Source organism: Pan paniscus, chromosome 5 (assembly GCF_029289425.2).
Source record: "Pan paniscus chromosome 5, NHGRI_mPanPan1-v2.0_pri, whole genome shotgun sequence".
Classification (NCBI taxonomy): Eukaryota; Metazoa; Chordata; class Mammalia; order Primates; family Hominidae; genus Pan; species Pan paniscus.
In genome coordinates, this window is record NC_073254.2 from 67,484,690 (window position 1) to 67,501,601 (window position 16,912).

The following is a 16,912-nucleotide window of genomic DNA, read 5'->3' on the forward strand; positions in this document are numbered from 1 at the left end:
CAAACATAAATCTACCATAACTGGACCCTGTATACTGAAAAAGAAAATATTTCACACAATAATGGGGTCAGAAGAGGAATAAACAGACACGAAGCTCACTGGTGAATCTGGGCTGCTCACCGACTGTGGATGCTTGTTGTGGAGGGATGGGAAAAGCAACGGGCTTGGCTTGTCCTCCTGGAGATGGCTTGGGTGATCTGTCCTGGAGATCTCTGCTTTGTAGGGGTACGTGAGATGCAGAGGGGGCTGGCTGGCTTGATGCTGTCGTGAAGAAATTCGTGTCTGTGGCTTGGTTGGCGGCTGGGCAGGTGGGACTGGCTTAATATGAGGAGGTGGGCCTGCCTTTTCCAGGATGCCTTTCTGTGGTTTTTCTGAATCCTGAAGGTTTTGTGTGGTGCTGCCTAGTGGGTGTCCAACTTGGAAGTAAGGATATCGAAGTGCCTGGAATGACAAATAAGGCTTTAGGAGAAAAGTCTAGCCAGGAAAGTTACCACTGTCTTGATTACTGGGTTATATTTCATTGTGACCAGTTTACTACTGTTTCTTAGCCCAACTAGAAAACAGTACCTTGAATTTTTAACACCCCTTGTGATTTTTCTTATCTAAGATACCATAAAATATATGTAATGATTGCAACACAAAGTTATTTATATATAGTAGCCAGTTACACTGCTGTTACCCTGGCTACTTCTAAAAAGCATTCTGGATCAACACAGATCCTGGTTTTGTAACTTATTTGCTATGTGTCTTAAATAGAGTATTTCATCCTTCCAAGCCTATTTCCTCATTCCACAGAAGAGGAAAAAAATAATACAAAACTGAAAGAGCCAAACATAATGATCCTGGAAGACTCTGAAGAATTGAGTACAAAATAAGCAGGCACATATGCTTTTATCCCAAAAGTGCCAAGAGTGTAATACATGATATAGTTAATCCTTCCCTATCAAGAACAAAACCGTGTCAGTTGTTCTGGATAACTGAGTTTTCTGGATAGCCAAGAGATAACTTAAAGTTTAGGGGGTTACAATTCTTTCTGAAATATTTCCTGTATTCTCTTGTCTTTCTGAATGAAAGTTATTAAGCATAACATAATCTTTCTGAGTAGGCCTGGGACAGTTATAAACATCTGTAATGATTATATGCAAGTGTAGATACAGAGGCAATTAATGGGAATAGCCTGGTAGAGGTCCCAGACTCTAGCATCTATTATAACTTGAAAGCCTTCTCTGTAGTCACAGACATTTTTGCAAGTCTTAACTGATTTGGGGGGTATTTTTAGCTTTTCACACTATTCTTAAAAGCATACATTCCTCTCTTGCTTCCTTGTTACAGAATCTTTTTCTTTTCATTTCTTATATGCATCTGTTAAAAAACTGGGTTCATCCAAAAGCTTCTTTTCTGCCCTGCAGCCATTTGTGAATTTCACCACCAGAACTGCATTCCTGAGAGCTTTCCAACCCTTGAGCCATCCAAAGTCTTACGGCACCAAATTGTAGTTCTTTTTTCCTTGAGCTTTCAGAAAATTGCTTTTCTACACTCCTTAATTATTCCTCCAATTATCGTCTCCCCAGCTATCACAAATTCTACCACCACATTGGCACTTTTCTTCAAATATCCTCATCACTCTTCTTCTGAACATCTTCTCTGATTAGAATTGGTTACTTATATGATCCTCTGAGCAATGTAATTGTCAGTGAGACAAGTTGAGAAGGGGCCAGATGTAACTACCACAAAAGGAGGCTTGCAAGATGCCTGTGAGTGATAAGAGTCCCCAGCGTTACCATACCTCTTTTGGGTATATTTCATTATTTAAGTCTAAGTGGCCCATGGGAGGATGGATTGGGAAAGGAGCTATGAAACCAGTGGACCTGACTTCATACTTCAGGTCAGTTGGTTGAATTGTAGTTAGTTGCACTATTTGAACTAATTAATGGATGAGTGATTAGAGCAAATTGCTTAAACTTTCCAAGATTGAGTTTTCTCACTCACAGAATTGAAAACAATAATGCCTGTCTCATGGAGTCTTTATTGGATTAAAAATCATATAAAATATATTCAAGCATTTGCACACTGTAAAGTGCTATGAAATACTAAGTGCAGTTACTATCCTAGGTCTATCTCATCTGTCAATCTCTTCAGGTCATGAGTCAGTTGGACTTTTAAATAATATGAAGTTCAACAACCAGTACCGGCTTATAAACAAACTACTATATAATTGTAACTCATAGAGAATAGATTTGAAAACATTCTCCAAAGACAGATAAATATATGTTTATTTCCATTTCCATATAAATGGTGATATAGCATGTGAATTACATGCCAATTTTCAAAGCAACTATATTGTTTACATTGTAACTACTTTATACCCAGTAAGTTTCAAACTATTTTAAGTTCTCATACCTTATATAGTACACCCTTAGTGGTATTCTGTACTATTTCTCACCCATAATACTAAATATTAAATATTTCCTGTGCAATTCATAGAAATTATTCAGAGTTAGATATGAACGTTATAACAAGAAAATGGAAGAAAACCTGACTAGCTGTTGGTCGTTTCTTGGGATCCCACTGAAGCATGTCTCTCAGGAGCTGGACTGCTTCACTGCTAGCATTGGGAATCAAGGTCTTTAAGTTATTGGGTACACACTGTGGCCAACGGAAGTTCATTGCACTTGAAAGTTGATAGCCTTCAGGCCAGTCAGTCTGAAAGAAGGAAAAGATAGAAAATCTTGCTCAGCCAATTGCTGTGATATAAGTTTGTATTCTGGCATGTGTGCCCCAAATGGAAAGGCAACCATGTCATTACCCACCCACATTCATTAACCACCCACATTCACTACTGTGGCATTGTATGGAATGAGACATAGATTTAGATTAATAGAGAGACCACCAAGACCATGAAATCTGGGGGAATAGTGGAAAAGACACTGGATTTGCCAACTTAATTATCTTTACATAAGAGATTCTCTTGAGATTTTGGGATTGAAACAAATTAATGTTTCCCCAACTGTGTTCCATGAGACAGAGGTTTTGAAAACTGCCAATGAGATATTCTTTTGGGGAAAACAAAATAAAACAAAACATTTTGTTCCTGGACAAATAAATTTGTGAAACTCTACCTACAGTATCTTCAACTTGATGATTGAAAGTATACATGTGGAGAAGACCAGCAGTAAAGAAAGGTGTTTCACCCAGTCTCAAGCTTTCCACTTTTTCATGCATCATTTCTATGGGACACTAAATGCTGGAGGGAATGATGGAAAATGCTAAAGAAATGGTCTTTAAGGTACCTTCTAGTTCTAACACTCTACTATTTTATAACATACAGCCTAAGGTAATTGTTCCTCCACTCCTTTTTAAAGCCAAGTGGCAATACATATAGCTTTTATCGTTCATTCACTTGACAGTTCTGGAATGCCTACTATATGCTTAGTGTTGTTGGAGATCCAAAAATGATCCAATATAAATCCTGCGCTTAAGAGTATTATTGTTCTTAAAAGAGAAAAGAGCATTTATTTAAAAATGGTATAATGCAGAGTAAAAACTGACAAAAGCTGCAAGAGATGTACAGGTAGAGATATGCAGAGGAGAAAGATTCCAGCATTGGACTCAGGAAACTTTCTTGAAGAGGTGGCATTAATAATTCATTCAAATGATTAAAAAAATTTTTTGAGGATCTAGTTTGCACCAGCAATGGTGCTGGGACCTGGGAAAATAAACATACAGCAAATCCTTGTCCTGAGTGAGCTTATGGTCTAGGAAACAACTATGTATGCAAATAATAATATTAATAACGTAGGACACAGCTGAAGATGGGGAGGAGATTAGAGAAACAGTGAGGAGGGGGATTACTGACGGCCATGTGACAGATATCACTCAGGCAGAGGGTGTTATGTGCAGAGCACAGAAGCAGGGAAATTTCAGGGCATGCAGCTGTTAGGTGTATAGGTATGAAGTGAGCGATAGGAATAGGAGTTATGAGGCTGGGCAATGGGGAGTCAACCAATACTTTTATGAGGGGAAGTCAGTACCAGAGCTGTTCTTTAGGAAGCTGAATCTGGCCACAGACTGAACAAGAAGCCAGAGTGAAAATACTTCAAGGCAGAAAGATGGGGAAGATGACATTAGACACAGGGGGTGACTGTGGTCCAGTCTGTAATGGCAGCAGTGGACTTGAAGGAACAAGAGCCATGTGGCAATATTCAACAGGATTTACCCACCAACCGCTTAGATGAAGGGAAAGGGGAGCAAGAGAAAGACAGAAGGTAAAGCTGAAATTCAGCCTCAAGGTGGGGGCTCTGGAATTATGATTAGACCACAAATGAAAATGGAGAATGAAAGAAGGAAGCTAGTAGGGTGTTAAACAAAAGGCAATGATGAGTTTGAGGTGATGGTGAGGGAGTCAGGAGAAAATCCCATAGAGCGTTGTAAACATGTGAGTGGAGTAATAATGGAGGGAGGCAGGGGCTAAGGATTACATTCAGGAGACTTCTGAACAGGCGTAGGAGTTGTAGCAATGAGAACTGAGAAGTTCTGCAAGGGAGGTGAGATGATACAGAGAGGAAGGCAGAAGGAGCCATGACAGATGTCATACTTAAGAACAGGAGGAGGAAGAGAAGCCGACCGTATCTGAGAATGTGGGCAGTGGAGAATGACTGAGGTCAAGAGAAAGAGCCTAGAATGGGCAGGTGCTCAATCATGCCAGTGCTGAACAGGGCTCAGCGGAGGAAGCATGGGAAGCTGTTGGCTTTGGCCCACTGGCCTTTGTTCTGTATCATTACCTTTTTTGGTGTCCCCAGCACTTGGCAAATTTTAAATATTGTGTCAATTTCACTGGCTCCAGGGAAGAGTGGCCTGAGGGTGTAAACTTCTGCCATGATGCAGCCCACCGCCCAGACGTCAATGGGGGAGCTGTAGTTGGTAGACCTCAGGAGTACTTCTGGAGCCCTGTACCTGGAGGAACAAAGGTTAACTGCTAGCTATTGCTTCCACCACTCAGACATTAAATTAAATAACAATCAGTTCTCAGTGAGGGGGTGTATATGTTCCTATTTTCTCTCTAGTTCACTGTGGTGTAATGGAATTGTGAGAACTTGGCAACTGCCGTGGGCTGCTGTTGACAAGTAGTGCTTCTCTAGTTCACAATATTTTCTACTGAGCATTTCTCTACAGGAGACATCTCTATGGCATCTTTGAGAAACACAGAGAAAGTAAGAATTAGGAAAAAAGAGAGAAAAGAGAAAGTGGAAGGGAAAAACTAAGAGAGAAAGGAAGAGGGAGGAAAAAACCTACAACTTGTGTGTAGACTACTTGGTCATGGCAAACTGCTTAAATCAAATTCCCAGTGTCTCAAAGTTTTCACAATAGCAATTAGATGGTTCTCAGACAGGTCTTTGCAGAATATTTTACATAATTCTTTTGTTAAGCTGTCCTCAGGAAGGCCTATATATAAAATTTTATTTACATTATAGAAAAGCATAATAAGTTTTCTTTTAACATGATTTAGAACACAAGATTTTTAACCTTGTACATTACCAACATATCTATAAATATATGTTTCAGACTGCACTGTTTCTCTTAGTGAAAAGTTAACGTTTGTGACTTTAATATTATCCTTAGCATAATGATATCTTTTTAAAGAAGTGCAATTAAATAATTTTGAGAAAAATGATATTCACCATCTGGTAGATACATAATCTGTATATGGAGGTTTTGATCGTATTTCTCGGGCCAAACCAAAGTCTGCAATTTTCACAAGTTCTGGTCCCATGCAGAGGAGGTTCTCAGGCTTTAAGTCTCGATGAAAGAAGCCTATAGAGACAGTAGAGGAGAAGAAATCCAAATGCAAGTTTGCTTCGTATTATTCTTTGCAATTGTATTGCTCTCTGCAAAATAGTTATAATTTAAAAAGTAGTCTGGCATGGCACCAAAGGCTTTATGCATTCATCCCACAGATAATGTAGAGTCCTTCGAACTTCTCATAGGATTACTACATTCATTTCCCTTTGCAAATCATTCAAAGGTGATCTCCATAATTTTTTTTAACTAGAGAGAAAATTTCTTTTAAAATATCAAACTGGATTATAGGCTGAGATAACTTTGCAAAAATAAACTGTCACTCAAGGGAAAAATATCACTGATGGCATCTCATTCTATTGCCTAGGTTGGAGTGCAGTGGCACAATCATAGTTCGCTGCAGTCTGGGCTCAAGTGATCCTCCTGTCTCAGCCTTCCAAGTAGCTGGGACTACTGGCACAAACCATGGTGCCTGGCTAGATTTTTGGTTTTTTTGTTTTTGTAAAGATAGGGTCTTGCTCTGTTGCCCAGGCTTGTCTTGAACTCTTGGCTTCAAGCTATCCTCCTGCCTCAGCCTCCCAAAGTATTGGGATTATAAGTGTGAGCCACCATGCCCGGCCCAGATAACTGTCTGATGGGAATTGAGAGTTTATACCACAGCAGAAACACAATTATAATTTTTGTTTAAGAAATAATTTATGAATATGACCTACTCATATCTGAGATTGTGGTGTATGTTGCAACATATGTTTAAATGTTAAGTACTTATTACTTTGCCTAGTGAGGAAGTACAATGGTACATTTGCAGCTCACATGAAAGGCAAAGATAACTCATCACGTAGGAAGCCTGTCTCAGCTATAGCAGAGCTCTGGAGGTACAGGCAGGAGATAGTCAACATGGCAATCTTCCAAGCTCACTCAAACGCCCAGTGAATTGCAATATATGTCTCTGAAAACCCCAAACCTCCCACTTCCTGAGAGTATCACCAACCTAGACATCATTTAATGTGGCTCCAAATCTCAATGGGACACCAATACTGGAAATACAACTCAGCTGCTGCTGATGCTATTATTTGTTACACTTTATCATTGCTATCATTACAGGCTGAGTATTCCCTACTCTGAAAATTCAAAATCTGAGATGCTCCAAAACCTGAAACTTTTTGAGCACCAACCTGACACATAAAGAAATTGCTTACTGCAGCATTTTGGATTTCGGATTTTTGGGTTAGGGATGTTCAACTGGTAAAATATAATGTAAATATTCCAAAATCTGAAAAAATCCAAATTCAGAAACACTTCTGGACCCAAGCATTTCAAGTAAGAGATACTCAATCTGTATCAATGTTGTGAAAGCTGGATTCTAACTAGCACATTATGGGAGAAATTAATAGCCATCACTGAAGATCTACACGATTCCTTGACAACCTGTATGTTGACAACGCTCAAGTCTACATTTCTAATGTGCCTTCTCTACCCTTCTGAAGACCTAAATCTCTATTTGGACAGCAACTGGATGTCACTATCATCCCTATGTTAACTTATCCAAAACCACTTTTGTCCTCTCCCAAATCATCTCCCCTTCCTAACCTTTGGATAAGATTTCTAGGTACCTTGCAGTTATGTTGGATCCATCCTTACCCAGTTATGAGATTGTGTCGTATTTTCTATCAAAACATCTCATATCAGCTAGGCGCGGTGGCTCATGCCTGTAATCCCAACACTTTGGGAGGCCGAGGCGGGCGGATCACTTGAAGGTCAGGAGTTCGAGACCAGCCTGGCCAATATGGTGAAACACCATCTCTACTAAAAATATTTTAAAAATTAGCCGGGCGTGGTGGCACATGCCTGTAATTCCAGCTACTCGGGAGGCTGAGGTGGGAGAATTGCTTGAACCTGCGAGGTGGAGGTTGCAGTGAGCTGAGATCACACCACTGCACTCCAGCCCGGGCAACAAAGCAAGACTTCGTTTTGGAGTGGCGTGGGGTGGGGGTTGGGGGGGGTAAATCTCATATCTGTCTCTTTCTACTTTCTCACTGCCTATGCCTGCATTGCCACTTTCTTGCAGACCTTCCTTGCTCCAGCTTCTCTCCTATAATCCTGACCACTTAAACACTATCTTTCCCTTGTCACTCTCTCATTCACCCACAAAAACCATCCATGACTCCTTTTTATATTTAACAGGGCTGAACTCCTTTCACTCTACCTAAAGAGAGGAACTTATTTTCCAACACTTATCAATACATGTAAAGTGTGCTCCAATCAGGTGCAACTCCTCATTCTTTGTAAGTTCACTGTATAGTCATGCACTGCATAACGAAGTTTCAGTTAATGATGGACTGCATATATGATGGTGGTCTTATAATATTATAATGAAGCTGAAAAATCCTTATCTAGTATTCACTATACTATACTTTTAATCATTATTTTAGAATTGTACTCCTTCTATTTACTAAAAAAAAAAAAAAAGGTTAACTGTAAAACAACCTGAGGCAGGTCCTTCAGGAGGTACCTAGAAGGCTTTGTTATCATGGGAGATGACAGCTCCCTGCGTATTATTGCACCTCAAAACCTTCCAGTGGGACAAGATGTGGAGGTGGAAGGCAATGATACTCATGATCCTAACCCTGTGTAGGCCTAGGCTAATGTGTGTATTTGTGTCTTAGTTTTTAGCAAAAGAGTTAAAAAAGTAATAATAATAATTTAAGAACAGTAAAAGCTTATAGAATAAGGATATAAAAAAATATTTTTGTATAGCCATATAATGTGTTAAGCCAAATGTTATTATAAAAGAGTCAAAAAGTTAAAAAAAGTATAAGTTTATGAAATAAAAAGTTTCAGCAAGCTAAGATTAATTATTGAAGAAAGAAATTTTTAAAATTTAGTGTATCCTCGGTGTACAGTGTTTATAAAGTGTCCTAGACCTTCATACTCACTCACTGATTCACCCAGAGCCATTTCCTGCAAGCTCCATTCACAGTAAGTGCCCTATACAGGTGTACCATTTTAAAAAAAATCTTTTATACTATATTTTTACTGTACCTTTTCTATGTTTAGATACACAAATACTTACCACTGTGTTACAATTGCCTATAGTATTCAGTACAGTAACATGCTGTAGAGGCTTACAGTCTAGGAACAACAGGTTATACCATATAGTCCAGCTATGTAATAGGCTATACCATCTAGGTGTGTCTAAGTAAGTGTACTCTATGATGTTTGCACAACAACAAAATTGTCTAACAACACATTCTCAGAACATATCCAGTCATCAAGTGATGCGTAACTGTACTTATTTCCATTAATAATGTGCCCTTTACTCCTTTTTGTCTACATCAATCCCAACTTTTGCCATCCTCCAACACCTGTTTTGAGTTTTGCTTCTTCCATCATGCCATTCTAACATGGTAGCCTTCATTCATTCATTCATTCTACCAACACATTTTCACTGAGCATCTACTCCATGCCAGGCAACAGATTAGGTTCTAAGGATTCAGAAACAATGCAATGGACATGACTCTTGCCCTCATGGACATAATAGGCCCTCCCCTCTAACTCCGGTTGAGCTCTATCAACTTGAGGTATGTTAACCATTTTTTTTTTTTTTTTGAGACGGAGTCTTGCTCTGTCGCCCAGGCTAGAGTGCAGTGGCACAATCTCAGCTCACTGCCAGCTCTGCCTCCTGGGTTCACGCCATTCTCCTGCCTCAGCCTCCTGAGTAGCTAGGACTACAGGCGCCTGCCACCACACCCTGCTAATTTTTTGTATTTTTAGTAGAGGCGGGGTTTCACCATATTAGCCAGGGTAGTCTCGATCCCCTGACCTCATGATCCACCCGCCTCAGCCTCCCAAAGTGCTGGGATTACAGGTGTAAGCCACCGCGCCTGGCTAACCATTTTTTATGAATTAGGCAGAAGCACTTTAAGGGCAGAGGCCACATTTATATTTCTTATGAATGCCTGGCACAGTGGCAGGAGCACTGTGGTCTCATAATATATTCTTGCTGATTGAACAAAGGACTTTCGTCTGTAGGGAACATTAAACAGCTTAATGTTAACACATCTACCTGAGCCAAGCACCAGGGTCAACTAGAGAGCAAACCAGAGCTGTGAGGAGGATGGGAGGGAGGAAACCCATGAGACAGCACTGAGAACTGAGAGAGAACAATGACCCAGTAGTGCAGGGGACAATGAGGGCTCAGAGCTGGTTGTCCTTGTGACAGAGGGAGTTGTATTAGTTGAATGAATGAATGAAGGCAGGAACTCTAGTAGGACTAAATCTTAGTCAAGGTTGTTTTCCAAAGACTGTCACTGCCCTAGAGCAAAGGGAGGGTGATTGTGATGTGGTTATATGTGAAAATACACTAATTGCCATTATCATGGAAAGGAACAATATTTTAGTAATAGGACAATCCTCTCTGTTCATCATTCTAAAGACAACAGTACTTAATACTGGGTCAAGTTCCAAATGGATAGTATTATACTATGGCATAATGGCGGATCTGTAGGAGAAGTAGCTGGCATAGATGGACAAAGTGAATGTAATTACAGAGCCTAGAACCCAGTAAATACAGAAGGGGATGAAGGTATAGAAGTGATCAGATACATTCAAGAGGGCATAAGTGAGAGGAGGAAGTACTTCCTTCCCATCACGGGGTTGCTTTTATTTTCCACAATCCAAGGCATTGATGAGATCAAAAAAGTTTGACATGGGTTAAACCAGAGACAGGCACAGCAAGTTTGCTATTTTATAGCACATGCATACACGGGTTTGTATGTATATTGTGAAATATTTATGAATATATATTCCACTGCTCATTCTTTATCCTGCCATTGTACTGGTACATACCTAATGGCCTTCCTCATACAATTCCTTGAAATATCCTAGTGAACATAATAGTAAAATAAACCAAAATTATACATAAGAACCAAACTTGAGGTTGTCAACTCAACAAATGCAAAGAGCATTCAGTATCAGTCAAGAATGGCCTTTAAAATGAAAGAAAAGATTTCTGATATGGACACATTTAGATGCTTATGATCAGCCTAATTAAATAAAGATTTATTCATGCCCACCACAGTGGGTGACATCTCTAAGACTTAGTATAACTGAGTCATTGTGTTTGGACCCTCTGTTCTTCAGAGCACCCTCCAGCTTGCAGAAGGCCTGATTGTGTGTTTCCATTTTGGAATTGGCTTAAGAATGTGTAAGGATACAAGCAGTGATTACAGTGATCTTTTGTCAATGCACCTGCGACCTCTGAAAATACATGAATTGTGAGACCATGGTTTGTCTTCCTAAAAACTCAGAGTGTTCAAAACATTCCAGTGAAAAAAAGGAATGGCAGGCATCATTTTCTTACTCAACAGATGGGAAAACTGAATCATAGTGGCAGGGGGCGGTAGATGAATTACTCCCAATTCCACCAAGAAATGTGTCATAGCTATTATAGTGTCCAGCTCTACTCTCCCTTTCAATCCATATAGCTAAATCTTTTTTTTTTTTTTTTTGTAAGACAGAGTCTTGCTGGTCGCCCAGGCTGGAGTGAAGTGGCACCATCTCAGCTCAAAGCAACCTCCACCTCCCGGGTTCAAGCAATTCTCATGCCTCAGGCTCCCAAGTAGCCGGGATTACAGGCCTGCACCACCATGCCCGGCTAATTTTTGTATTTTTAGTAGAGACAGGATTTTGCCATGTTGGTCAGGCTGGTCTCCAACTCCTGGCCTCAAGTGATTCACCCGTCTCAGCCTCCCAAAGTGCTAGGATTACAGGCGTGAGCCACTGTGCCCGGCCCATATAGCTAAATCTTGATTTGTTGTTTTGATCCTCTCAAGTCTAGATTAATGCTATTTCCCCTCATAGACTCCCTTTTTCTCATTTAGTTGGGGTAATTATTATTTCCAAACTTATGTGGCAGTTCCATTATAATGGGTCCTTTGTTCTGCAGCCCCTACCCACTATGGCAACTCCCTCTGGCATCATCTAGAACACCCACCACAACAAACTTGTGTCTTCTCTCTGCTCAGTTCTTCCTATCATCAATTCATACTCAGATGCAAGTATCGTGCTCACACTCCAGACCTCGTTCTTTGTTTCCACCGTAGTCATGCTCCTGTAAACACTGGCCACTCCTCCCATCAGCCAAGCTTTATCCTCTCCCTCACTGCTAACTCCTCTTTAATCATACACTTCCACAGAGGACATGCACACTAATGAAATGAGGGGAAGGAAGATTCCGATTCCCCACATATCCCTTTAAGCAGCTTCTCTTTTTATGGGCCCTACTTCAGGCTCAAAAAAAGCAAGGGAAAATGGCTGGGAAAGAAAATTAATTGCTAACAGACTATAAAAATGACTGATGAAAAACTGTATCTGTCAGTTGACATATGCTGTATTTGTTATATTGACTTCAAGTAGAAGTCTTTATAACAAATTTGTGAATATATCTGTAGACTATCTAGCCCTCTGTTAAGTACTGAATAATGTAGCAATGGGCTGTTATTAGCCTTATACACATGAGATCTATTCCTGGTAATTAAAAGTATAAGATCCTTATGTCATATACAGGTGCTTTTCATGTCTATTTTAACATGACATTACTATTTCCTTACAAGCGGCAATGCCGCATAGCGGGTAGGTGTGCAGATCAGCCAAGTTGCCTGATTTCAAATCATAATTCTGTTACTCACTGGCTGAAAAGTACTTATCCTTCCTGTGCCTTAGTTTTCTTATCTGTAAAATGGGGAAATAATAGCATCTACCTAATAGGGTTGTTCTGCAGGATTAAATGTGTTATATTTGTAAAGCTTTTTTTTTGTTTGTTTTTTGTTTTGTTTTGTTTTGAGACAGTCTCACTCTGTCACCCAGGCTGGAGTACAGTGGTGCCATCTCGGCTCACTGCAACCTTTGCCTCCTGGGTTCAAGCTATTCTCCTGCCTCAGCCTCCCAAGTAGCTGGGATTATGACCAGCTAATTTTTGTATTTTTAGTAGAGACGGGGTTTCGCCATGTTGGTCAGGCTGGTCTCGAACTCCTGACCTCAGATGATCCGTCCACCTTGGCTTCCCAAAGTGCTGGGATTACAGGCATGAGCCACTGCGCCCAGGCTATAAAGCTTTTTGAGCAGTGCTTGCACATTAATACCTTGCAAGAGCTGGTCATTAACAGTACTAATATTAACACATTCTCTCATTTTACTCTCCTACAACCTGTTAAAGTAGGGAGGCAGACATGGCTCCATTTTTTGCTAATAAGAATTACATCTGACATGCTCCATCGGTGAGGAGGTAGTACTAAAACTCTGATTCGTAGCAGGGTTCCAGTTCTGCTGATGTGCGCAATGTGACCTAAAACAATAAGCCTACTTCTTCCTTTGGGCTTCTGATTCACAATGGAAACCCTTTTAGTTGGGGTCATTCAGAGATCACGCAACAGCAAAGTGCTATTATGATAAGAACCTTCCTGTTCAAAACTGTTTGACTTCCAGAAGACAGGAACAGACCTTCAATTTAATTTCACCCCTATATGCCAGCTGAATAACAGAGGGATTTTCTTTCATCCTGGCAGAAAATGTGTGTGCTTACTTTTTCATTAATAACCCTTGGGCAAGGAAAACATCAAGCCACAAAGAAGGCTTTCTCCCCTCTACCACATTTTGTTATTGATGAATCAGATATGAATATATGGAAATAACCAGAGAATCTTCAAACACTATGAATTTATACAGGACACTTTCCTGCTGTGGAAACTTTAATTTCCCAGATATTATTAAATTCAAACCTACAATGTTTTTATCAAGAAGGCTAGAACGACGGCAATGCATAGAAAGGCAATGGACTATCTCAAGGTCATGCACAGCAAGACAGTGAGGAAACACAGAGGCAGAGAACCATCTCTTGGTGCAAAACATTGTCCTTCAGACTGCCCAATGCATTTCTATTTCTGGCACGAATAAGTGTGACCTGGATATCTGTAAGGTCAAGTCAGAGTTGAAACAGACCATTTGCATTAATTATTTAATTCCTGCAAAGGACATATGCTTTGGCATTGCTCAATCAGTACCAAGTAGAGCTGTATTTTCATTCCCCGTAGGAAGGAAATAGTGACATGAAGTATGGCCATAGCAACTACCTGCAGCACTGTTCTCCCCTCTCAGAGGAGTCTACCCCACAGAGGCAGAATGCACCTCCTCACAGTGAGAATGGGCTACCAGAGAAAAGCCTGAAATTTACATGACTAATCTTTGAAGTGCTTTAAGTGCTTTTTTTCCATTGCTGAAGGAAAGAAATATAGAGGTACACGTGCACTTAACCAAAGTCAATACCATACAAAAACCATTAGACAATTTCTAAAAATCATTTAGCAGTGAAAATGGGATAGGGGCTGGGTGCAGTGGCTCACTCCTGTAATCCTGGCACTTTGGGAGGCCAAGATGGGTGGATCACTTGACAGCAGGAGTTCGAGACCAGGCTGGCCAACATGGTGAAAACCCCATCTCTACTAAAAATACAAAAATTAGTCGGGCGCCGGGCGCAGTGGCTCACGCCTGTAATCCCAGCACTTTGGGAGGCTGAGGCGGGTAGATCATGAGGTCAGGAGATCGAGAACATCCTGGCTAACATGGTGAAACCCGTCTCTACTAAAAAATACAAAAAATTAGCCGGGTGTGGTGGCACGCGCCTGTAGTCCCAGCTACTCAGGAGGCTGAGGCAGGAGAATGGCGTGAACCCGGGAGGCGGAACTTGCAGTAAGCTGAGATCGCGCCACTGCACTCCAGCCTGGGTGACAGAGCGAGACCCATCTCGAAAAAAAAAAAAAAAAAAAAAAAATTAGCCAGGCGTGGTGGCATGCACCTGTAGTCCCAGCTACTCAGGTGGCTGAGGCATGAGAATCGCTAGAACCTGGGAGGCAGAGGTTGCAGTGAGCCGAGATTGCGTGACTGCACTCCAGCCTGGGTGACAGGGTGAAACTGAAATTAGTCTCTATACCACTTACAATGATTATTATTTTCTTCACCTCTTATTCTCTTGTTCTCGGTGAGCACAGGCAGGTTTTTCTAATCAAGCATGGCAAACAGGCATAGGCTATCTGAACTAATCTCCACTCAACCACTTTATTGCAATGGGACCTTTCACAGGTTTTTGAACTTCTCTGAACCTTAGTTTCCTCTTTTTTGTAAAGACTAGATAACACCTATTTGTTCTACCTGATAAATTGGCAAGGAAATAAGGTAACAGATAAAATGTTAAGCTCAAACTGGAACTGGGCACTTAATTGCTGAGGAAAAGTGTCAACAAGAATCTCTGGTAATGGCAATGGTGTTGAGGCTATAAAAGCCAAGGTCCGACCTTCTCCATAAACTGAGCCTTCCCTGGTACCTTGTGGTCTGAGTGTCTAGAGCATGGAGGGAAACACAGTGCAGAGTTCCAACAAACTGTTTTGACACAGTAACATATGGATGCTAAATTATGTGCTACAAATGAGTGTGTGTGTGTGTGTAAGATGAATGTATATGTAGGTATATATGCATGTGGGTATGTGTACATGTAGATGTTTGCATGTGTCTGCATGTGTCTTGGGGTGCTTATGTGTGGTCTATGTGTTTGTGTGTGTGTGTGTATATATATATATATATATATATATATATATATATATATATATATGCATACATTTGATTAGGTAGAGGCCTGGACAGAAGGCTACTTTCTGGCAACAAGTATCTGGGTCTAAAGAATAGCAACAAAAGTGAGAAAGAAGAGAAAACCAAAGAATATTAACTTTTGTTTAAGTCTACCACTCAGTTCCCAGTACTGAGAAAATAGCCTGAACAACTGAGACACTATGACTGGTCTCTATCTGAAAATGTGTTATCTCTTTTGAGAATCCCATTGAATTCTCATTATTTCTTTTCCCTGAGCTCTTAATCTAATAAGTGACCTTTCTCCTACTTGTCCCTAAGATACCATGCCAGAAGTTTTTAATGTTTTGCAAATTCACACCATCTCTTGTGAATTCTTGTGAATAAAGGCCCAAGTGCTAGTTCTACAAATGTCAGTGGAATCAGAGAAAACTTGTACTAGAAACTTTTGACTAGAACTGGTTCACAATTTGACTCAGTCTTGCATAGTACATGCTGATTACTCAGTATGTGCCTGAGGCAGACTAGGATTTGCAGATAGCCTAGGTTTGTCTGTGTTTCATTTAGTCTCTAATTGTAAGCAGCTACCTCGGAAGTAAAGGACAGGCTGGTAATGATCCCAGATGCACTATGCCACCTTCTTCAGCACAAGGTCTTTTCTACTCACTGTTAATTTACATCAAATCTAAACTAGCTACTCAGGAGGCTGAGGCAGGAGGATCGCTAGAGCCCAGGAGTCCAAGGCCAGCCTGGGCAGCATATTGAGACCTTCTCTTAAAAAAAGTTTAAAAATCTGAACTGACTATATTATCAAAGGGCTTCCACCCAGTCTCCTTGAGTAATAAAACTTATTTGTTGGTGCAATATTTACAATGGCAACAACATCCTTGGACTGAGAGTAAATGGATTTCTACCTATGCAAAATCAGCTTCGCCCATCTGTCTGTATATTACAATGACCTCAAATGACCTCCTGAGAAGACTTCTGGCCCACCTGTGGATACGTCCATCTGGTGGCTCTGTGCTCACAAGAAGTATTGATCCAACCCCAGCTGGGTCTGTGTCTAGTTAGTAACAACAAGCAGCAATACTCCAGGTAGTTGCTGGAAAATAGAACCTCAAACTCATTGCTGCTTAATACCTTTCAAAAGCTCAGCTAAGAACAACGGTGATGGGGGATTTCCAGAATGGTATGTGGTCATCGTTCCTTTGGATATTCTAAATTTCTCCCCAGCCTAACCAGACCATCTGTAGAACAACTCAGACTGGTCCCCGTAGAAATGTTTTCTCTGATTAGGTGATGTAATTGGCCTCCATTGAGGGATATGACAAAAAACTGCCCTCTAAAACCCATCACTGTGTTTATGATAAAGTCATGTTACATACCGTCCTCTCTAAAGGGTCCATGAAAAAAGCTTCTCTCTGGTCTTGGTATCAAGAATAGTTCTGCTTTTCTTGGGTAACTGGTCTCTTTTTACCTA

The 16,912-nt window shown here is 40.6% G+C and overlaps 1 protein-coding gene across 2 annotated transcripts in view; it reads right to left on the reverse strand.

Moving 5' to 3' along the window:
• Window positions 1-16,912, reverse strand: part of CILK1 (ciliogenesis associated kinase 1) — a 40,007-nt gene that overhangs the window by 12,254 nt on the left and 10,841 nt on the right. For both annotated transcript variants that reach the window (XM_003828946.6, XM_063605315.1), the window contains 4 exons: window positions 5,679-5,811; window positions 4,782-4,953; window positions 2,536-2,703; window positions 121-441 (listed from right to left, as the gene is read on the reverse strand). In XM_003828946.6, coding sequence (XP_003828994.1) covers window positions 121-441; window positions 2,536-2,703; window positions 4,782-4,953; window positions 5,679-5,811 — 794 coding nt within the window. The remainder of the gene's footprint in view (window positions 1-120; window positions 442-2,535; window positions 2,704-4,781; window positions 4,954-5,678; window positions 5,812-16,912) is intronic.